Here is a 23,789-nt window from a genome sequence, read left to right as displayed (position 1 = left end):
CTGTGCAAAAGACAGAAAAGCGATGATGGGCCTGAATGAAAACCAGCAGTCTGACCTGCCTCTAGGCCTGTCAGTCACTTCTCCCACCCTCATCCCCTGGGGAGGTGCAGGGGGAGAACAGAATTTCACCTTCGGGCAGTCAGCAGTGCAAAGGGAAGCTTACCAGGAATAGCCAGGTTTCGGAGAGCACTCAGTGCAGCGTGCTGCACAGTCACATTTCCATCCTCCACATGTCTGTCTAGCAGATCCATCAGCTTCTGAACTATGCCATTATCCACCATATGGATGCAGTTTCCATCTGTGCGAGATGAGACAAGTCACTTGTGAATGGAAGGTTATTACTAAGATTTTTACGTGAGCTTTTTAAGAATAGAAGGGTTACTTCCTTGCTCCTTTCTAGATTTCATTGTTGAGAATTTGACCGTCATCATCAATGGGAGTTGCAGTGCTCATGACAAATTTAGAAGAGTGATACAAGAAACACTGAAGAAGGCAGAAATCCTCTATTACCTCTCTACAGATGTGACACAGTATTTTTAAGTAGGCTTAATGCTTTTCAGGACTGTGAAGTATAAAACTACTGATGTTGCTGTATAGCTCAATACCAGCTTTACCATGAAATGCAGTTTTTGTTTGTAGCTGTACACACAGAGCATAATAGAAGGGCACAGACAAATTTACATAAGCTATTATGGCATATTCTTACCATTTCTGGCAAAATTTGCAATAGCCAATGCTCCTGCAAGCTGTAGCTGATGGCTATTGGAAGGAATCCATGAAAGTACTCTCTGGAACACGCTGCCTTTTCCTCCTTCAAATAGCTTTTGCATGGATTCATCTGGGGTAAAAAGCATAGACAGTCAGCAAGCCAAGAAGTGTTTGTTAGGGAAAATTCTTCTCTTTGTATTTGTGAAGCTGTGCTGGCTTTACTACAATTAATCCAGTCCTGCAATGGGATGAGAGACAAAATCTGACCCAGTAAATGTTAATTGGCTGGTAGCAGGTCCTCTAGGTTATTTAGAAAATTAATGAATAGTAAAATTCAGCATCCAAATGGCATTACAAGTATCTGCTGTTGCTTTGCAGATGATAGTGACACACCATACTTACCTCCAAGCAACAATAAAACCATAAGATCAGAAGCTGTTTTAAGCTCTGCAATATCATCTTCTTTGTCACTGTCCACAGTCTTCTGGACGATCTCAAGTAAGCACTCCACCAAGCCTGCTTCAACCAGCTGCAGTTTAATGACATCTGAAGAATAGCATGGATAACACGAGTCAATCATGATTTTAAATACATCTATTGTACGTACACGCAGGACAGACTGTGAAAAGAAGTAGTGATGTCAATGGTTTCACTGACAGCTTGTGTAGATAAAACTGCAACTTCTTTATTTTAAATTCTCAGGGCCAACTTCTGTTGTTATTCATCTACCAGGTGCTCCCCCGGCTCTGGACTGCCTTCAGAGCATAACTATACACTGAAGCTGTATGGAGCTGCTCCTCGCTTCTCAAAAATGAGGCTATTTCTCTACAGCAAACTTCTGGCATCTCAGTTGTCACGCAGCAGGCTCATAAGGGCTGTGCAGTCCTTGGGCTTTCCAAACACTTTGGACTGTGTTGCAGAACAAACTTAGGGTTTCTTATTCTATTTCACGTGCAGGAGAGCTACTGACTTCACAGAGACATGCAAGTATAAAATAGAGAACTTTTTGATGAAATCTAGAGCAAGTAATCACCTATTTCTTTTAGCTGAGCCAAGATTTCTGCCATTCGTTGACAGGGCTGCAGGAGGAGTACTGTAAGGCTGGGCTGGAAGAGAAATTTGTTGTGATTGAAGAAAAACTGGAAACTCATGAGGCAAAGATTCTTAGTTGTCATTGGCAACAAGGCTCAACAGAGAAGGTGATAAACGTGTTTTTTAGGTGGTAACATAGGACTTGGGAGGAACATTGTTTCTGTTGTTTCTCCAACACAATCTTTAACAGATTTTTTTCCCTGTGAACTTGGAGCCGGGAATCTTCCTTACATGCCTAAACTCCCTTTCTGTTAAGTGGGAAAGGCAGGTCATCTGATGCTGTGTTATGCCTTTTTGTTACGTGAAAGTGATTCTGGTAGTTTTTGCACGCGGATTTCAGAAAGCACGGTCACAAACCTCTGCAGGAATGTGCAAAAAAAATGGATTTCTCTTAGCTTTCTGCATGAAATAATGTTTTAACAATAAGGAGTGTAACCCAAGTCAAATATTTTTAAAGGCCAAAGCTTTGGAAATTTTTTTTCGTGTAGTTTACAAGCGATAGTTAGGTGAGGAAAAGTGTTCTACCTCTGATGAAGGATGTGTTTGACTCTCAATTTCCCGCTGTCACTAGGTTTTTGTCTGAGTGAAAGTCATTGTTCCTCTAAAAGCAGCTGAATTCCTTATAAACTTTATTAGGGAATGCAAAATATCCAGTTGAGGTATTTTTTAAATGGGCACTTTTGCACCGAGGTACTTTAAAAAATAGAGAGTTCCCTTCCTTACAGAATACCAGGCTGCAGGCGTTCTGTGACTTGAAATATAAATTGCTCCAGCAGTGTGCTTCAACAACAACAAAAGAAAACAAAAAAAAAACCTCAACCACTAAAATCCAGTCTCTGCTAATATTTCATTTAGATGTTTTTGCCTCCTGACCTATTGCTAATTATCTACAATGAAAAGCACCTGAACAGTACCAACATAGTGAACTCATTTAAGTACGCCTTGAAGCCACGGTGGAGGAGTTCAGCTGACTAGCTCATAACATGCAAGCACCTGAGTCATGTTCAGCAGCAGTAAATGTATCAAATTTTACGGTGACTATAAAATATATCTAAGAAAAATTAAGCATTTGAACTGAAATACGTCAAACTTGCAAAAGGTTCGACCCAATTCTGTGTCACTCTCCAAGGATGGAACTACCTTAGAGCAACTTGCTAGTTATTATATAATAAATGAATGTATTTTGGCAAACCGTGCACTTTTAGAACTGAAAAAATAAAAGACAAGGTAACTTTTTAAATTGAAGTAAAAATTTATCTTGATTTATACTGTCAAACAGACAAGACGGAGTGTGTGCATACAACAGAGTAGGGTGAAACCTAAATCTTTGGAGTTTACAATTCGATCTAATAATTTATTCCATTCAAACAAGCTTTAATGCTGAGGTGATTAAAACAAGGTTATAGAGCCGTCAAGTACTGTGATGTCTTCCACGCTCAGAACTGCTTCCCACTTCAGTCCAGCTCCACCTGTTAACTCATTCCTTCCTTTCCTTTAAGGGCAGATGACAGCTGATACAAACCACCCACAACTCCTTTGGGAGGAACAGCCCGGAGGGGTGATGGGGCACACGTCACTTCCTGCGCTGGCTTGAGCAGGGAATGAAACTCAAGTCTCCTGGGGCTACAACAGCTGTCACCAAACACCCCAAGTAAATTCCTATCATCTCTCCATGAACAGTAGGGGAGAGCATCCAGCTCTTAGCTCTGCAATTAATATGCCCCTTGCAAAAATAATGTCCATAGGAAATGGAACTGGCAGTGGTTCTGTGATCCCAGGAAATGACGTGATGACTGATGTCCTGGTGCTCTAATGGACTATGAACGCTTGAGCCAGGGTCTCGCAGACAAATATTGTAAAGTCCTCTAAAAAGCGGCTTTTGATATTCCCACTGCAGGTACAGGGAAATAAAATATAACATAGCCATATACAGAGTGAATCAGAGGTGGAATTAGCATCAACAATTTGTTGGCTCTTGTCATTATGCTCAGACAATTAAGACCTATTCACTTTATAGAAAACTATGATCACAAGGATCAGCCTTAGCGGCTTCTGAACGAGGCAGCCGGTTACTCTGCATTTAGTCCCTGAAGAAGATACTGATATACCAAAATACATATAAGGAGATGAATAAAAAATAGTGTAAGAAAAAAAATAAATTCTCACCATTTTCTGCCAAGGGAGCCAAAACTTCAAAAATCATCTCTTTTTTATCATGCTCTATTTGCTTCTTGAACAGTTTCACGAGCTCTTCAGCAATGTTTGTGTAGGCAAACTGCTCTTTACTTGACTCTGTGAAGTGAAAGGAAAAATTCAGTATCAAGTAAACAAACCACATCAAAAGGTAGGACTATTTTTTTCTCTTTGTTACTAGGTTTATTCAGTAAGATGACTAATAGTGCTTTTCACAGACAAGAACAATAGACTTGTTCTTGTCACTAAATGAAAAGCAAAATGCCTAACGCTTTAAGATAAATGTACTGACCTGAATTAATTATGATTAAGGCTGTTAAAAATATATAAATATATGATCAAGGCTGTTGGGGTTGTTTCTGCCCAACAGCAGGTAAAGGTAGCTATAAAAACAGTAACATTACAAATTAAGTCTTTGATTCCGCTCAGGCTTAACAGGAAGACTAGCAGATTATATACTGCATTTTCTATGGGAGAGAAGAAGAGTTGTACTGAATGCTTCAATATTTACATGGTTTCACGATGGTGACATTTCCTTTGAAATCTGTGCGTGGCTGTTGGAGGGCCATTTCATACCGCACAGATAGCATACAGCAGCTTTACAGCTGGGCTAGCTGACTACCAGGCGGGTTAGCCAGCAGGTAAGGGGTCTTCAAATGTAGATTCAACAAAAGCACCTCTTATTCCGTTCCCTGTATCTTATTCCTCCTCCCTGGCAGTATTAGAGGGGGGTGCAGGTGGTAGGGCTGGTGTTCTGCATTGTCCACTTGCCACCTCCTGAGGGCCATCTGTAGTTAGAAAACCTTCCAGCACCTTTGCTACTGCTCTAATGGATGGTTAGGGATCATTTTAATGTAGAATTGACCCCAAGGACTGGGGAAAAGCATGAACTGCAGACCTAGACCCTTTTGTGCACATCCTGTTATTGGTTTCTCTCAATATGCATGACTGTATAGCATATTCTAAGTGGATTTTTGACCTTTCCAGTATTTTTAAAAGCAGAACCATTGCTTTCTTTATTGGGTTTTTGCCCTGCTTTGACACAGAATAGGAGTTTCACATAATGCTTCTCAAGGGATCTGTGCAATGCAGTTGTCTCTTAAGTGATGGAAAATGACAACGTCACAATAAAATTCCCTGAAGTTACAAGGCAAAAATAAAATATTGCAGTTACGACGTGATTGACTAAGCCATTGCTTAAGGGAGATTAAAGTATTACAAGCTAAATTAATTTTGTGCCAATCTTAAAGAACAAGCATCTTTTCAGCGTATGGGAACAGGAAAGGAGGCAGCTGCTGTTAAGCCTCTTTCCCATGGTTCTTATTACTCAACAGAGCTGGATCTTTCCAAAGAGGGAAAGGAAATGTAGTTCTCAGTGAAGATACTATTTATTATATTTAATATCCTTATGGGTTTAGTTGCATTTTAGCACTAGAATTTCCAGTATACAACTCGTATTACATGTTCTGCTGTGCAGACACAATACGTAGTGCCCATCTTGAAGATCTCTGATCTAGAGTGCTATTTTGATGGCTCTTTCTGTTGTTGATTTAAGTAGACTTGTCTGCTATAAGCAAAGGTATTATGCATGTGGTCAGCCTACACTAGATAACACGATATTCCCCCTGGCCTTGAGATCTATGAACTTAACACAGTTGTCAATAACTTCAGGCCATCAAATAGTACAAACTCACAGATGTATTTTCCATATTTTGAACTGTTGAATCTTATTAGAAATACAGGATGATATTATAACTGCTATATTATTGTACTCCAGTGCAAAAAAATTCCTAAGACTAAAATTTCACAGAATAGGCTAGCAAAAGAAGAACAGCAATGTAAAACACCAGTGGTAATAAAACATGGGCCCTAACAACCTGTTGGTTTACGATTGGTGGAATTCCAATGAAAACTAATCCACTTACAAAGACATCGGATCAAAGCAGGACCACAAACTTCAATTTAAATGAATCTGTAACTAAACTTGCTAAAAATACCATCTACAGCTTAGTAGTATTCATGATTTATACATGCAAGTATTTAGACTAGAACCTGTTAAAACTCTACACCTAAAAGAATATTGTATAGGCAGATTTACGAACTGTGCCTGTCTCGGTTTCATTCAGTGATTTCCATGAGCCAAATTTAATCCCAGTATTACTTTGTGGAGCTACACCAGGATACATTTTTTATATTATTAATAAATAATTCACAGTAAGTAGCAGCACTCAGGAATGCTGTTTAGACAATTTAAAATGTGCTTAGTTGCATCGAAGAACGTTAACATATAAAACATAAGGTTGTACTAAGTACCCAAATAAATTCCAGTTACTGAAGGGGGAAAAAAATATAAAAGACAACTATAGATTTTAGAGACAATAAGCAGAAATTGCTTGCTTTTAAATTTTGAATGTACCAAAAGGAATGGAACAAGCATCAGTGCAAGGCTTTTGTTAGTCTTAAGATTTAACTTTACAAAAACTGGATGTAAATTTGAGGTTAATATTGTGGACTTACCAAGTTCTGCTAAATTGCCAAATGCAACAAGGCACATCTCTGTCAGAGCTGCATTTTGGCAATGAATACCCAACAATTTCACTAACGTAGGAATAACACCCATATTGATAAGCTGTGACTGCAGGGTATCTACATAAAAAGAAAGTACAACAGTGAGTTAGCATTTCCATACTATTCTTGAAACCAAAAAGCATTTTTCACACAAAGCAACTTCTAGGCTAAGCAGCATTAAAATATCTGTCTCCTCTACTCTTCTAAACTAGGATCCGGTCCAAACTTGAGATATGGACTCATAATTCCCCCTGCCCCTGGCAATGGGATGTATTCCCAGAAATACTGCCTCCTGATCTGGTCATAGGGTACAGCGAATTAGGCAGCTACTGATAATTTTGTGGTTATTGGGTTCCTAACACATGCTGGGTTTGATTCTGAGCTCGCTGAGACTAGTTGACTGAAATCAAACAAAACTACATCAGTGAAATAATTATTTATCTGAGAGCTTGTTCCTATATACTGTTTTCCCTTAAAGATCAAAACTGGAAAATTAAAATTAGAATGAATATAAACTGGCACTGAAATAAACATGAAAAGTTTCATAAACACAGGAAGTCACAATGTAGATTATGAGGAGCTTGAGAAAAAAGAAAGTTTAATAAAGACAAAAAAAATGGAAGGTTTAAGAAAAGTCCTTAGAAGCCATTCTGATAATTTCTTGCATAGGATGAAAGTTTATAGTATTTACAAGTAAGAAAGTTATTGCTCCTAGATGTCTGCAAATAGAAAGATGCTTTGATGGTTAGGCAGAAACATGATTGTTTTAAAGGATTATTTATAACGATATTGTCTCTTACGTATTTTACCTATAACACAGCAAAGAAGAAAAACATTGTTTCACAGTTGAATAGAATGAAGCAGACGTGAACACAACAGATGTTGTTTAGTAATTTTCCTCAGCATCTTTTTTCTTTTGTTTCTAAGCACTTTAACTCTGTTTAAATGTTACAGGCTCAAAAGACAAGGATCCAAAGCCCAGTGAATTCAAGGGAATTGTATTGCTTCATTTAGCTTTGGTTCAAGACCTACAGGGGAATTTGTTGTTTTTTGTTTTTTTTTTTTTTAAGGAATTCATTTGGAGCAACTGAAATCAGTTTATATCTGTGGAATCAGAGCCATAAAAATTGCACATTTTTACAAGGAGATAAAAACATATTATATCTTAAGTCTAGCAAATTTAGTATCATCTCACGCTATTGGAAAACTCTTTGCCTTCAAGATTCCGCCCAAGTGTGTCTGAAATTTTGATAGAAGAAAAATTATGAAAAGATTCTGGAATGTTTAGTTCATTTATACTTCTATAATAAATATCAATTTGGTACACTAAGTAAGTAAATGGCATGGTTATCACAGGTTATTGGGGAGGAGCAGGAATCCTTATGGCTTGACATCTTTAAGCAAACTGTATTACTTACCAGTAACTGAATTTCCTTTTTGGGGGGAGGGATTACCTCTTCCACAGATTTGTGGTCTTTAGAGAAATTTATGAGAACACCGTGTCAGACATCAAAGAGCTGCTGAAGTTGTCAAATTTCAGGTAAGTACAAATTGCACTAGCGCATGCATTGAATGCCATTTTACCTCCGGCAGGTGTGTGAGTCACTACTACACTCTCCTACTTCATTCCAAACTGACTGTAAAAATCTGACTCTGAATAGGAAAATTGGGGAAGGGGGAGCTGGAGTGGTTCTGTGGAGAAAATGAGTGTGTAGGAGAACTCAAGTTACTGGTAAATAATCTGTTTTTGTCCTCGGTTTGTGATTGTCCCCTGCAGACACTTAAAAATTCTGAAGGAAAAATGGTAGTCATGGAGAGCAGGGGAACAAAGACACAAACCACAAATGCCATAGAAAATTATGTAGAAAGAAATTGCTTTGTTACTAGACTATGCCTTTAGTCACTCTAGGATCACTTTATCCAACTGTAACGGACAAAGAGACAATTAATCTCTATAGGCTTCACTTGGCAAAGCGTTCTGACATCAGAAGCATATTTTGAGCAGGGTTGGTTTTTTCTGCTGTCTCTTTCTTATTACAAAATAAATAGAAAGTGCAGAGGAGAAGACGAGTGGAAAAAGGGAAACCATATCCATCTTTGGAAAGAAATGGGCATCTTAAGAGAAGGATATATTGTTGTTCAAGAGACCATGGAGTGCACCGGTTAAAGGGCCTCTAGAATTCCCAAGTAGGAAAAAAGGAAAAGAAAATATACCAAGAGCGAGCAATTGTACTGGGTCAAAAGTCAGGTATTATACCTGACTCCATACCAGTCTCATTTCCCTGGAGTAGAGGAATGAGCACAGGAATGGTCTACAGTGGTAGCAACAGGATTCCAAGAATTTCCAATACAGTAAATATTGATGTCTTAACCGCAGTAAGCGAAAGGATAAATTTTCTCCTCTGCCAAAGGCAGGACAACCCTGTGAGTCACAAAGCTGCACAGGAGGCAAAACCCTTTGAAAATAAAAGGCTGCCAGTAGCTATTTACCATGTTTATACTTAAGCCTGGGCTTGCCATACAAATTCTAAACTTGTCATTTACATCTGTCATTACCACCAACAGGAGGGTCTTTCTCCAGTAAATACAAGAGCAAAGTCTATTAGGGAGAAGTTTAAGAGAAAAGTATTAGGCTTCTTACTGGCATGGAGCCCTACAGCACTTTTTAGTGCAGAGAAATTAAAAACGGCAAAGTGGTTCAGTCCTAGCTGAAGGGACTGCCAGCAGTTCTCCGGCTGTCCTAGGAAGGACCGCAGACTGGGTAACGTGGGCGTCTCAGCCTTGCATTGCAGGACGTGTTAAGGCCCTGCTGGAGCAGGAGACAAACTCGGGGGACGCATGCATCCATCCTACAAGCAGTTGCCTGACACAGGACTAAAGCGAGCCATGAAGCCAGGCAACATCGTGTCTCAGGACAAAAGAGCATTTCTATCAGCCTCCTAAGTAGAACTTTATGCATAGTGAGCAGGAAGCATGAAAAACTGAAAGTCTCTTCTGAAGGTATGACTTAACGCCACAAAAAGAAACTCTCTCAAATTTTACACTGCTATCACACATTGCACCGGTAAGATGCCTCTGTGTTTTCTCGGGGTGAAAAGCACTGACAGTGATGCTGTACAGATGCATATACAGGTAGATAAAAGGCAATCAATACATGCGCCAGCACAAAGAATTACCTACCTAAAACTTGAATTTCAATGGCTCCGTGTCCTTCGGTGACACACATGGGAACTCCAAAGAGTAAGATCTGGGGAGAATATCCCAAATTGAGAACTTTACTGGGGGCATTTGAGTTTAAAATGCTGATTTAGGCTAGTTCAGAATTTCAGAAAACAACTAGTCATTTCGTGTTTCATCAGTAACTGTGATTATAATGCTAAAGGAAAATTTGTTTTGTACAAATTGGTGGCATAATTTCGTACCCTAGAGAAACCTGCTTGCAATCCCCACATTGATGTTAAATCATCATATAACATATAAGTGATTGTATTGATTATCTCACTATCGTAAGAAACATACTTTTTATCTGCTTTTACATGCTTTATGTTACTTTGCATTTAAGTATATTTAGGCCTTGAAAGCATGCTGAACATCTTTAGCTGTGATGCAAATGAAACAAAAACCACAGCAAGCATGAAAATTAGCAAAGGTAAGTCTTAGAAGGAAGCGTTACTGAAATGTTGCTGTTAGACCATAATAATGGTGCCGTAAATCTCCCTTTCATTTCTTGTGTATTTACGTAGCTTCTGCAGATGGTAAACAGTGCAAATCAGCCCCCAACATTCATTCCAGTCGCTAAGAGTTTTGTGAGAAGAAGAAAGGCTTGGCAGTTGTATGATTTAACACCAGAATGTTATGTTTTACAAAGGCGCTGAAGGAAAGACAACCTTGACAGACTGAAGTTTAATATGAAATGAGATGAGGAAGCAATCTATAAACGTAATTATTTTTATCTACATATATATATGCCTATATATACTTATACATATACTTTCACACATGAATACTGTATCCAGTTAACTTCTGATCTCCAATTTGACTACCTAATAAGCCAATTGGCCTAATTCTTCCATCATTTCTGCATTTCTTTAAAAATGATTTCATGGTTTGTTTTGTAAATCTCAAGACACAATTAGCTACCTTATAGATTGATCCCACTAATTTGTTAATAGCCTTGGCTCACAGGATTATGAGATCTGCAGAGTAACGACTCATGTCACTAGCTCTTTTACGTGAGTGTTTGCATATGATTATTAGTTTTATTAGATATTAATTTTTCACTCTTTATCCAAGCCTGCTTTGCCTCTGCTCTTAACCAGACTCATAGCTACACAGAGACTATATGTAACGGTAACAGTCTTCAGAATGGGAGAAGCACAACACACTGAACCCGCTGAAAGGTGCCAAACCAGCAGCTTTAAGCATGGGTGCTCTGTACCCAAATACAGTTTGCATAGCCTGACAAAGAAAGAATTATTATAGGTTTTTTGTCAAGGCTTGCTTCTTTTGGGATTAAGCTATCAGCAAAAACATTCACAAACATGTGTGACACGTTTGTTTCACTCCTATCATACCTGCAACTTTGCATTTTAAGAACTAATCAGGGAAAGCAGGGATGAGCTATTTGTGTCCGATTGATTGACTTTGGGTAGTAACATACGATTATGACAGAGAGAGATGGTCACGGTAATCTGGGCTGAAGGCAAAGGGATGTGTCCCATCAGAAAAAACCTTCTGATTTCTAGCAATGCAATAAAAAAGTGACACTTTTTTCTTTTTTTAAGCTTAGAAGAACTGCAAGAGATGCCAAAGCTGAGTTTGTTCTGTTAACATCGTAGCGGCTAATGAAGTTATAAGATTCCAAGGAGGCAAAGGAAGAATTCAGAGATAGCAGGCAAAAACAATTCCTGAACACAAGCAGATGGCACAAGAACCTTGTAAAGGGAATCTCAGTTTTAAAGACAAGAGAGTTATGAATGGAGTTACAATTGCAAGCTGAGTGTCCAGAAGCGGGACGAGATACAAGAATGCTCCGTTATTTTGCTCTGTTCAGGAAAAGAAAATACTACTCCTAGCTGCTCTTCAGTTGCCATTTTTGTAAAACTCATGTGTGATAAATCCCTATGCTAACTCAAAAACTTAAAGTACTCAAGAATGAGTCTCTCGTTAAAAAAATAAGGTAGTTGATTGTTAAAAATAAATAATAATAGCTAATGGAAAAAGAGGGCAATTAGTTAACTGGGAATGATGAACTGCTTAGAATCAAATAAAAGAATTTATATATTCTTTGCTCATAAAATGCTAAGGATTAGAAAATACTAGGGTGTTCACAGGTAATTAGATGCAGCTAAGAACCAAATGTGCTGTAATCATCCTTATCTGGATAGCTAGTGCAACTTAAAAGTCTGCCAGTCATTAAAAGCAGTAAAGAAATCATCAAAGTCCCCACCTGCAATTTTGTAACATAGCATGCCAAGCAGGAAAAGATTACAGAAACAAAAAAAGAGAAGGTAGGAGTGCTATTTCAAAGACTGAAACACTTCCTTCTTACATTTCTAATATTTTTTTCTTTTATTTTTGTCCAATTTGTTTCCATAACTACAAAGCAATCTGGGACTCAGCTGCAACTCCTCATCCTTCAGCAAAACCAATACAGTGTTTATCTTCTTCGTAAGTAAGATGGGATCAAGCCTTTCCAAGTAAATCCTGAAAATAGCATCTGCTAATCTGTGAGCACAATTAACTGTCAGGGCAATCTGACTTTTCATGTTTAACAGGTCAGCAAAGAACTGCATTTACGCAGAATACTATCCACCTGATGATGCAATGTGTTGGAGGTAAGTGGTTGTCTTGGGCTTCTATTTGACATTGACCGTTTTCCAGAAAATTTACGATGGTCTGCAGGTGACATTTTTAGAGCAGTTCACAACCATGGTCCAATTGTACTTAGAGCTCTTAAAACAAAATTGGCAAGACAGGGTCAACTACTCGTCTCTCCATTCACGTGTTGCAGGTACAGTCATTGAGTTTTCATCTAAAAATTTAATCCTCTAACTCTTTTTTTTTTTTTTTTTAAATATTGATTTGGCAGATTATTTGGCGTTTAATTCAACAGTTGCCCCAGTCGGCAAGCAAATTCACACTGGAAGTACAGGACACAAGTCTTACGCAGTATACCCATGGGTGCTGGGCCAAACAGGAACTGAGTCCCGACCAAAAGGTCCTTTCTCATGGAGACCACCAAGTATGTGGGGTAAGGTGAGAGTTTGGTAAGCCCCCAGCATTCCTATTCCTCCCTGATGTGGTGGTAGGGCACGATGGTGGCGTGCACCCAGATCCAAGAGCTGGGAACACTCCTGCATTTCTCACTTCTGACATTGCTTCAATGGCTCCTGTGGATATTGCGTCAGTTCGTTAGTTTGTGCGAGATGAAAGATGTCATTTAGCAGAGTAGAGAGCAGCTAGTGAATCCTCCTAGTTGTCATTAAACTACACAACTGCTTTATTGATTGCATCAGAATAAGCTATCTTACTAGATGGAATGAGTCATTTATTCAATGTTCATAACAGTTAAACTGTTCGGAAGCTGCTTGTTTGGGAGATTTATCTCATAATTAGTTTTCCTAGGGAAGATCTGCTGGGAGCTTGGTCACTGAAGCAAAACTGATACAGTATCTCTCTACACAGCGCTTTTGGACTCATCTATCTTGAGCTACCAAATATACCGGATGCTCATTAGTCTTAATTAATCGAGAAGATTCCGGTAGCTTAGAGGTGAGAATATCTATTTGCTCCAAATCTTCTAACAAATAAATAAAATACAGAGTTAACACTATGAAATGTAACGAAATGTGACACTCATGCACACATCAAGCAAAGCAGTTCCTGAAAACTACATGAAATAAAGGAACTAGAAAGTTGCTATTTGGAGAACAAGGAAGAAGTACAGTAAACAAGAATTCTTAGATAATACTAGGAAAGGAGGAGAAAAAAAGAATGTAAGAACAAGAGAAAGAGACGAGACACATACAACAATGATATTTGGAGGTGGGTAAGTAACACTAAGAGCTGAGAGTTCCAGAGAGATGGCACAGAAAACGCATAAGGAAACTATGCTAGAAGAGATGATAAAGCAGATTAAAAATTTATACAGTAAAGGTAAAATAAAAATAAAAATTAAGCCTATGGACCACCCTGAAAAGTAGAAGAGTTTTGGGGACATAGGTTTGGAAAGTGAGTTACAGCAAGTGACAACTTTAAGGAAATGGTGAGCAGCTAATAGAGAAGCTATTTCTTCCTAAGATAAAACACTACAATTCAGGAAATGGGCATGATTGAAGAAACAATGTGATTAGCTAACTACATTTGCAACCTGTGCCATTACAAGTCAGGAGACAGGAGAACAGCCTCTATTTAGCTTTCCTCATTTATCCCCATTTTCTTAGATTCAAATTTTGAAAGACTTGGAAGTGTGTGAACACTGTAAAATACGGTTTCGCGTGTTACCACGCTTGCATGCAGAAGCAAATTAGGTCCTAAAATATCAGTACGTTTGTACAACTAGTGTAGAATGCTATTTTCTTACCCTCAGTGGTCAAGGATTTCTCTTTAAGATACTATTTTGTGTTTTTTGTCCCAGCCCCTAAACATCTCCATTTAATGGGATAAAGAACATAAACTTAGAATTTGTAGACACACAACAGTGTTGAACATACACATAAGTTACTCCCCATTTATCTTAGAAGAAAGTAACATATGGTTTTATATACATTCCACAAGGAGAAAAATGATTAAGGAAAACAGTTTGGCATACATACCCCCAAATCATCAACAAGACAACACTGCATGTCTGCAACAAATTAGCCTTATGGTGTTGTTTGATACTACATGAAAAAGAGAGGACTTAATGTAGCCTTCTAGTTTACTTCTGTAAATCTGCTTTTTCCTAAGGTGTATGATACATCTCCATGTATTGCTTTTAGACAAAGAAGTAAATTCCAGATGTTGATTTTAAAACTTTATACGATATGCTATATGGAATTGCATCAGGAAGATATCTTAATATTTTGGGGAACATAATTTTACTGAAACAGAAAATCATATATGTGAATCGAGGCACTTGATCTTTTCAGAATAACTTAGTGTTAGTATCCACAATGTAAGCCTACAGTTGACTTTAACTTTTATCTTTTTTCTTTTTTTTGATGGGGTTGTTCTCCTGGTAGACATAAAGCAAATTTTCGGTGTTGTTTACCATTCTCATTGCTATAGTTCATCAGCATGCCACAAAAGACAGTCAAGAGCTTCTCACTGGCTGGATCTGTTTTACTGCACAGTGACCTTATATGGTCTACTACAATATGTGCACCACCTGCATGGTCAACTGCGTTCCTGCCCTCATCTGTAAAACAAAGAGTTACATTAAAAAAAATGAAACCAAAACCCACTGTAGAGTCCCAAACATAACAGTAATCATACAAAATGAAGTTTTTAAACAGAGTGAAGTCATTCCTCCAGTGCTGTCAAATCCACCTAGAGAGATGCTTGAGGGCCAGCTTTTAGCGCAACAGAGCTAGGAAAGTGAGAACACCTACAACAAAAGGGATTAACCACCTGGCACTAATACCCGTGTAAAGAAGTTCAGTGTTTGAGGCAGAGCCGTCGGAGCTGATAAATATTATTCTGAAGATACTCTGGGTTTTGCCAGAGGGAGGTTCTGAGCACTTTGCAAAGCCTACTCCATACACCCTTGTGGACCAGGTAAATTACTCTTGCTGTTATGCAGGTTGAGAAATTGAAATACAGAAAATAAATTGCTTAGGTTACTTAAAAACAAAATGGGGAATAAAACAGACAAAGCAGACAGAAGTACTAGTTCCCAGTCACAAACTGCGTTCACGCACGCACTCTGCCACACAGCATGTTCTTTGTACTTCTGTACCTGACGTTTAATACCGCTATCAGATTCTTTTTCTATGGCTAAAAGAAAAATTCACTCTGCATCTATAAAAGACCACAATGTTTTGACGTGTCGTAAATAACACACCATAATCTTTGTATGGAACTCTTTCTGTATAGCAAATCAGATTTGACGTACCAGTGTGGGAATAAAGGAAAAATTGGCCTTCTATTACAGTAACGGACAATACCGCTTCCTTTCCTGGCAGGCAATCAGCAACAGACAACAGTCAATAACCTAAATTCCAGGGCTTCCGAAAGGAGAGATTTCCAAGTGAATTACAGTTGGAATCAATTGGAAAATCTGGATGAAAACAAAACCTTGGGGGGAAAATCACTAAAGCAAAAGTTTTGCAAAATAACACACCCCCCCCCTTCAAAATCTTAATGGCCCCAAAGCAAATCTCCTCTTTCCCCTGTTATTCACCACTCTGTCATCGCTCCTCTCTCTCCCCATCATACATACCAAGTTTTTCCTCATTCTGCAATGTATTCAATATGAAACCCAAGGTTGTCCACATTTATAACATGATCTTCCACTAGAAAGTGTTCCAGAGCTCTACAAAACGTTGTTTCTAAATCTTCCAATTCTTGTTAATACTATTTATGAGGCATATTTACCCCTTACTATATATATATATAAAAGGATTATAAGCATTGTATATACACCTACACTACATATATTCATAACTATAAATATACATATATATATATAAGGGGTATGTATAGGGACTTCAGATAATTTGCTGAGTGGAGCTGAAGAAGGAAGGGTAATTCTTGGTGGATCTTAACTATTAAATTTTTTACCAAAGTAGTAAGTCTTTTGCAGAACAACCGAGATACATGCAACAGAGGAGAAACATCACTGCCATGATTGTCTCCACCCTGGACGTGATCAGAACCGCGTTTCACTGCAGGTATGTCATTCCATTTTGAAAAAGCAGAAACTGGAATGTGTTTATAGTCAAACAAATTCAAGAGAAGATTCTGCGTCAAGGAAGGACTATAAAAAAAGGAGAAATATAAAAGAAATAAATCTCTCACATCCTTGATGGAGTGACAAACGTAGGTATCGTGCTGAAATAGAAGGGAAAAAACCAAACTTGGCTGGACTATTCCAGCATCCTGTTTTATGTATCCTCTTCTTGTATTTTTTTATTACAAAAGTTATGCCAATACGTGAGTTTGTATTTGACTCACTTGTTTTGTGAATCACTTTTGTGCATAACTTTTGTGAATCAAAACAGGTGTGCAAAATGAAACTGAATCACTGAGTGGATCAGATGGACTGAATGTGGTCCTCAAATTACTATCATGCAATTGAAATCAACAAACTAAAACTGTGATTGAATTAAGCTTGAGATAAGAATCAGGTGTCAAGCTTGTTCCCATGTCTTAATATGGAACTACATATAAAATACGTAAGCAAAGAATAATATAAAGGTAGAGTCAGGTGAGGGTTTGGAAGCAAGGATTAAAAAACCTAAAACCAGTTACAAGCCAAGTTCCTTACCTGGATAGAATTTGGTGCAACTCTACTGAAAATAATTGTGCAATAATGTCTTACAACAAATGAAAATCTAACTCATATACCCTTTTACTTCCATTTTCTCCAGCTTGCCAAAGAAGTTATATATCAAAAACTGCCGTATCTTTAAGTACATAATAGTCTCTCACTTCAAATACATGACAAAATTTTTATCTACACAGTATTTTTGTTAGGTAGATAGATAATCAGCTTTTGCTGTGCAGACAGCAAAAGTAAGTCAGAAAGATTCAGAAAGAAATCTCACTCCAAGAAATGTCTGTCTCTCTACAGTATACTCAAAAAGTTAGGATAAAATGAACTTCAGGATCCCTCCCAAGCAGGTGGCAGGCTGCAAGTACCAGACTTTGACATGACTACATAGGCTGGCAGATTTGTAAAAGAGATGCCATAATTGAGTTTGTTGCTCTACCTCTTTCCCATGCTAGCGCTCACCCTGTGTAGCGGCTTCTCTGCCCTAGGCAGCTGGGTGCAGAACGGAGCGGGGCCAGTGCTATAATTAGGATCTCCTGGTGCTGCCTTCTTATGCCCAAGAGGATTAACTCAGCTTGTCAGTGGAGGGCCACAAAGAATCCTGTACCAGATGTAGGAGGAAAATTCTGAAGGTCTCGACTGCCCACTCCAAGCTCAGGCTATGACACCCCGTTGCATCCCCAAGCAAAAAGCTGTTTCTGACTCAGAATGCTCCATGTACTTATTACCGACTTGCTTCTCCCTTCTCCATTGCTAAGAAACAGATTTTGCACACGAGCACACTCGCCGAACTCCAAATCATTTACAGTCAAAACAAGACCACAGCATGTTGCCATGTCTTGTTCTCAATCCAACTATTATCTTGCCGTTCAGCAGCTCTATGAACTCCCACACTTAACGTGCTTCCAGCCTCCCAGAAGCTGTGTTGAAATTTTTTCCTGTGACCTTTTTAAATAAACATTTGCTATTCTTAAGAGATCAGTGATTGAACAGTTTAACGAGAGCATGCACGTTTCTGCTTAAAAATGCTTCACCACAGCTCACAAAGGGCAATGCTGCTGTATAGCTTTTTTTTTTTAAGTGCACGTAAGACTGTTTAAAGATGCCAGAATGACAACAGCCCAAGAGACCAGAGGGATTTTTTTTTTTCTCCCTTCAAAATGTACGGTAAGATTTAATACAGAATGAGTTATTACTTCTGCAATGTTCTTTAGCCCAATGCAACGCAACCGTCTCTAAGACTCAGTACAGTCTCTTTTTCTGTCCTGACTTGCTCGCTGGAGCAAAAACTAGGTTTTAATGTGGATTATCCAATTACTGTGACTGCTCACATTCCCCCTGTGAACAGTCTTGTCAAATTTCCCCATGGCTCAGCCGTGCCTTCTCCAATGGATGCCCAAGTCAAAGCCCCAAATTTTTTTAGTGCATATGAGTGGTAGGTCTTCAAAATGCAGCGCTTAGAGTAGCTTCAATTTGCTTTACCCAAGATGTGTTTGCGTAATTTTGCCTTTTCTTCCCCAGTTTACTAAACCCTAAACTAAGCCACTAAGTCATGAAAGGCTAGCATGAAAAAAGAATTAATGAAACGGCTTAAAGTATGAAAACAATGTAAAGCATAAGCTATATACAGCCAATGAGTTATTTCTAAAACACATGCACCAATACTTTGACTTTTGTCATCACTGAAAATAGTCACATCAGGCGAAGGGTCGTGCCATAGCATAGGCAGATATCAGAAAATATTTTTGCAAATACCTGACCTAGTGCTCTTTAATCTAAACCTTAAATTAGCTTTGTTGTTTTCATACTGGGCCCTTTTTTTAATATAAAGTTTAAGCTCTGCTAATCCAAGTGACATTAAAGAAGCAGATGCGTCTCATACAGATTGGGACAAAACCATTTCTTATTCATATTCTGTTAGGAGATACAGCTATGCCTTCATAAGAAAAAAACACCACCGTTTCAGACCGTTCTAAAAACTCATGTTTTACCCAATTTTTAATTAAGTTTTAAAATATATTGGTCTGGTTCCTCCATTATTCCAAACTTTTCTCTTCAACATCTCTAATATTTAAACTATGGTTTAGAAGTCATTTGTACTTCAGAAACGATCCTGGTCCTGCAAAGATGCACACCGTTATTTAAGTGTGTATATGGTGAGTAAACCCACAGGCTGGTAAAAATGAGGTAGGTGTCTACGATTCTGGTGATGATGGCATCACAGTTAGTTACATAAAGACTAAGTAAAAGCATAGACAATTATGTTCCGTATAGTGATGTACTGAACGGCTGGTTGAAAGCTTGTCCATTTTTTTCTCACAAAAAAGGTAAGGCATGAACACTCTGTATTACCTTTGCCTATCCTATCTTTACATCATGATGGCCACAGTGCCACTGCTTTCCAAACAGTTCTTTGCTAAATCTTTGTTACGGTATCTTCATTCTGAAATGTGAATTTTGTTTTTCACATTACAATTTCGTATGTAACGATATAAAGTATTTCTTTTAAAATTCTTTTATTCTGCAATTGGGTGTAATGATCAAAGCATTTCAATGACATACTGTCATTTTACTTCAAGTCCTTCATCTTTATTGCATTTGGCTACAATTCTTCATTCTATTTGAACAAAATATTGCTTAGGTTAGACCACTGCTTTATAGATAAGATTTTTCTTTTTTAAAAAAGATGAACTAATTTACAGTTGCCCAAGGTGGGGGAGGGGAGGAGTTCTTTCTATATGTTCTATTTTTATTTTCCTCTATTTTTTAATTAAGTCCTCTTTGCATCGTTTTTTGTACTGAGGCATTCAGCTGCTCCTGCTGCTTACTCTTTCACCTGAAGCCATAATCTTCTGAGATACCACACCAGCTGCTGCAGAGGGAATTACGGTGTGACACACAGAAAATTATGACCATGCGTGGGGAAAAACCAGCAGGAGTAGAACTCCAGAGGAAGAAAGGTCCTGCTTACATGTTTTTTCTCTTATTGAGAAAATAGTGGTTTTTGAATATGTTATCTTTCTGTTAGGGGCAAACCTTTAGCTAGTGTAAACCACGTAGACATTCCTATGTAGACATTAGGAAGAACATTGCCATTTATATAAACTGGGAGTTCTTCCTGTCTGAACACTGTAAAGATAAAACTTTTAATGCAATGCTGTCATTCAGTTTTAATACCTGACCCTGCTTTTTATCTTCAATCTGTTTGTGCATGCTTTTAAATCACTGGATTCTGGACCCTGTCAATTCTTTGACTGCAAGACTACAGACTACAACCCTGTTACAGAACACAGAGCAGCATTGCATTCATTTTATTTTTTCAAGGAAGGTAAGCTTCATGTAATTATACTGCACTATTAGTGTTTGCTGCTTTTTCCATGTCTTCTGTGCACTTGTCTACGAGGGACAGGACACAGCAAAACTGTATTTTGAAATTTATGTTTTAATAATTTGAAAGATGATTTTTGGGATTGCTCTATCTTGTACTGAAATTTCCTTTCCCTTGATTTAATTCCTTCAGGAATTATAAGACTCTGATTACCACAAGTACAGTTTATGTGCTTATTGATTAAAATCAATCATTATAGCCTTAAAATCTTTACTTTATGAAGAAAAAATCATCTTGAATTAGTCATGCTTGCTTCAGAGATAAACAGTACAGTCTTGTAATCAGTTCATCTCAAGCTGTTGGCAACTACCAGTCTTGTAAGCAGTCCATCTTAAACTGCTGGCAACTATCCTTAGCCCTAACTCCAGCTGCATCGAGGGTGTTATTCTTTTAGAAAGTATGGCTAAAATAGTAAATATGTAAACAGTAAACTAGAAATGCTAACAGAATGCTGTCTTTTAATATAGTGCCTTCAAGGACTGAAGAAATTGTGGGATTTCTTTCGTCTACAGAGTCAGGAGTTCGGCAGAACATTTGAAGGGACGGGTAAATGTGCCAGTATCACAATCTCCCTAATGTTACGCTGAGGCAGGTGTCAAATGCAAGCCAGATTCAACTTCACAATTTAATTCCAATAAAATTTGCTTATTTTTGTATTCCTCAGATACACAGGAGAAAAATCGTATGTTTCTGATTTCAGGCAAAAGAAGAGTGATGAGTTTACTGTTCAAGACTTTTTAATACTTCCAGTCAAATTCTACTAATGGACCTGAGATTTCAATATAATAATAGAATATTTTTACCAGCAATAAGACATAAAATACTACTAGTCGCAATACTGGGAGGTCATTTGTTCTGGATTCCAAGGAGATTTGAGTTTTAAAGTGTAGTAATTTCCACTACTGAATTCTATTTGAAAAATAAAGAAGCCAACCAGTATGAGAAGGTTTTACTAGATATATATAAAAGTCAGGTAAAGGCCCTCAAAGCTGAATGTAGTACTTCCCTCTGCCTGCCTTTTTCATGTGCAATATGCTTACAGCAGATTCTTCAGTTGATTTTATAACTCTATGCAACTCCTTAGTAATTCCATTGCAGTCAAACAAATTAGCTTTATGAGAGCATAAGTCAGAGCTGAAGCCAGCCTACGCTTATTATTTCATACAGCATGAAATAAATCATGGAATCCAATTATACAGTAAAACATCAGGCACTTTTTCTACACTGGTAAATAGGCATTTATAGCATCTCATGCTATTAACAGAATAAACCTGCACACAGCAATTAATTTAGGATTTTTACTCCCAGGCCTTAAGTGCAACGTTGTCTCTCAGCTTCAAACTCTCCAAGAACAAGGGTTTGAACGGAGCATGGCACAGTCACAGTCCGGCGCAGAACAGGGGCGTTCTGGTGGGTGCTGCTGAAAGGAGCTTGGCAAGAGGCTTAGTTGGGTATTGTGTGAGGGTGGTAGTGCTTAGCTGAAGGAGCTGTGGGTCTCCACCAAAGCAGCCAGAGAAGCAGTCTCAGAAAGTGTGGAAGCCATGGGGAATTGGAGTAGGTTGGGAAAAGCCAAGAAGCAAAAAAACAAAACGAAACCAAAAAAACCCACCATAAAGCAAATTTGCAGATCCTACTAGGCCCTGGGAAGAAAGAAAATTATTCAGAGAAGTGGCCCTGGAACCTACGGAAAGCTGGGCTGAGTCCTGGGTTGGGGTCAGTGCTCTCCTTGCCCCAAACCATGAAGCCTGGGGGGAGCGAGAGGACCTGGACCTTCTAAAGCAACTCCGAGCAGCAGCGTGTGGGCCGTTGCTTGTTAGTGTGCAGCCTTCACGGAAGAGCTGACCTGTAGAAGATTCTGGTATCTGAAAGGCTGTAGGATACAGCCTGAGAAAGACCAGCAAAGTAACTTGTTTCAGGAAATCTTTTATCTCCTTAGTGGAAGGCAACCCGCTGATTTGACTGGAGGGGAACTACCAATGCATTACGCCTGCAGGACAGCCTGCGCTCAAGAGGCCAGGTGGTGCCAAGATTTGGTGGATAAACTGGACACACTGTCTCAGGTAAGTGACTCCTTTTTTCAAGGAAATGTGACTGCTGTTGTAGATAGGGTATTCAGGGCATCCACCCTGACTCCTCAGGCCTTTCTGCTGGCTGGACACCTAACCAGACATCCAGCAGTCTCAGGATCAAGGAGGCTTAAAGACCAACTTGGCTCATACACACTGACACCTCGTGTGACAGGAACACAGCTTTGTTTTCGGAGGAGCTTGAAAGCAACAACATGTGACTGTGCAGTTATCTATAAATATGAACAATTTCAAATATCTTAAAAGGTAAAGTGAAAAAAGACATGAAAAGGAAGGCTGAATTGAAAGGAGAAGACTGAGTTGCATATCTTGTGTTGCTCACTTATTGTTACTGAAATTCTAAAAGCTTTGCTTCCTGTTAAGGAATTTTTTTTAGTCTTCATAAATACTAGGGGAATTCAAAGTTTTCGTCTTTCCTACTTTGTTTAGTTTTGAAGTATGAAGAAATTGCTCAGTCCTTAACCAAAGTTTGAATCCTTAACTTGCTTTTAGGGTGGCAGCAAGATCTAGTGAATAAAGCAGGATTCTGCTCATGACCTTCTTTAAGACCCTGGAAAGACCTTCCATCTCTTATCTTTTTTTTTTTATTATTTTTTATTTCCTTGTTGCCTGTGGCTTCTATTTTGATTGTAGATTAAGCAGATGTCTCTGAGCCTGTTGGAATATGAGCAATACACAAACTCTACAGACTGTGAATGAAATGCTGGAGGGGGAGAAAGTGAGGAATCAGAAAAAATCTGCTTTGTTTCTTAAATTTTATTTTCTTTACCTGTACTGACAGAATTCTGATCTACTTATTCTGCTTATTCAAATAATTTTCCTGGAAAAAAACAGGAAGAGCAAAAAATATCTACACTGAAGAAAATAAGCAGGATCTACCATACCTATACTCTTTAAAACAAACAGAAAATCAGGCCTCATACCTTCATCTTAAAGAAGGGAAAAGTTGCAAATCTATGGCAATTTGGTTTTGGCTCTTTATTATTATTGTTATTTCCCCATGGGGGCTTCTGTTAAGTTTTGATTTAGGTCATAAGAGTTGCCTAGAGTTGATATTTAGAACGTAAATTTTAAAAAGAGTAATAGCTTGAGAATGAGAATTAACATTTTTCATATCACTTGTCAAATGGCTCTTTCTGATGCTCTAGGAAGAGTCCCTCATCATTCTGATTCCATTTAGGCCGGCTATAAAATAAGTAAATTAGAATAATATTGTTTAGCAGCTTCCTAAGAACATTCATGATTAATTGCTGATAAGTACTAAATATTACTGTGA

At 38.3% G+C, this 23,789-nt stretch overlaps 1 protein-coding gene across 1 annotated transcript in view; it reads right to left on the bottom strand.

Annotated features, from left to right (window-relative positions):
* RAP1GDS1 (RAP1, GTP-GDP dissociation stimulator 1) overlaps nucleotides 1–23,789 on the bottom strand; it is a 61,707-nt gene that overhangs the window by 11,612 nt on the left and 26,306 nt on the right. Inside the window, exons 5-10 of the mRNA XM_009697659.1 lie at nucleotides 14,816–14,962; nucleotides 6,511–6,639; nucleotides 3,967–4,092; nucleotides 1,111–1,254; nucleotides 707–838; nucleotides 164–298 (exon numbers count right to left, since the gene is read on the bottom strand). Coding sequence (XP_009695961.1) covers nucleotides 164–298; nucleotides 707–838; nucleotides 1,111–1,254; nucleotides 3,967–4,092; nucleotides 6,511–6,639; nucleotides 14,816–14,962 — 813 coding nt within the window. The remainder of the gene's footprint in view (nucleotides 1–163; nucleotides 299–706; nucleotides 839–1,110; nucleotides 1,255–3,966; nucleotides 4,093–6,510; nucleotides 6,640–14,815; nucleotides 14,963–23,789) is intronic.

This window comes from Cariama cristata, unplaced genomic scaffold (genome assembly GCF_000690535.1).
Source record: "Cariama cristata isolate BGI_N322 unplaced genomic scaffold, ASM69053v1 scaffold1173, whole genome shotgun sequence".
Lineage (NCBI taxonomy): Eukaryota > Metazoa > Chordata > Aves > Cariamiformes > Cariamidae > Cariama > Cariama cristata.
The sequence above is the reverse complement of the archived record's forward strand: the minus strand, read 5'-3'. Positions and strand labels throughout refer to the sequence as shown.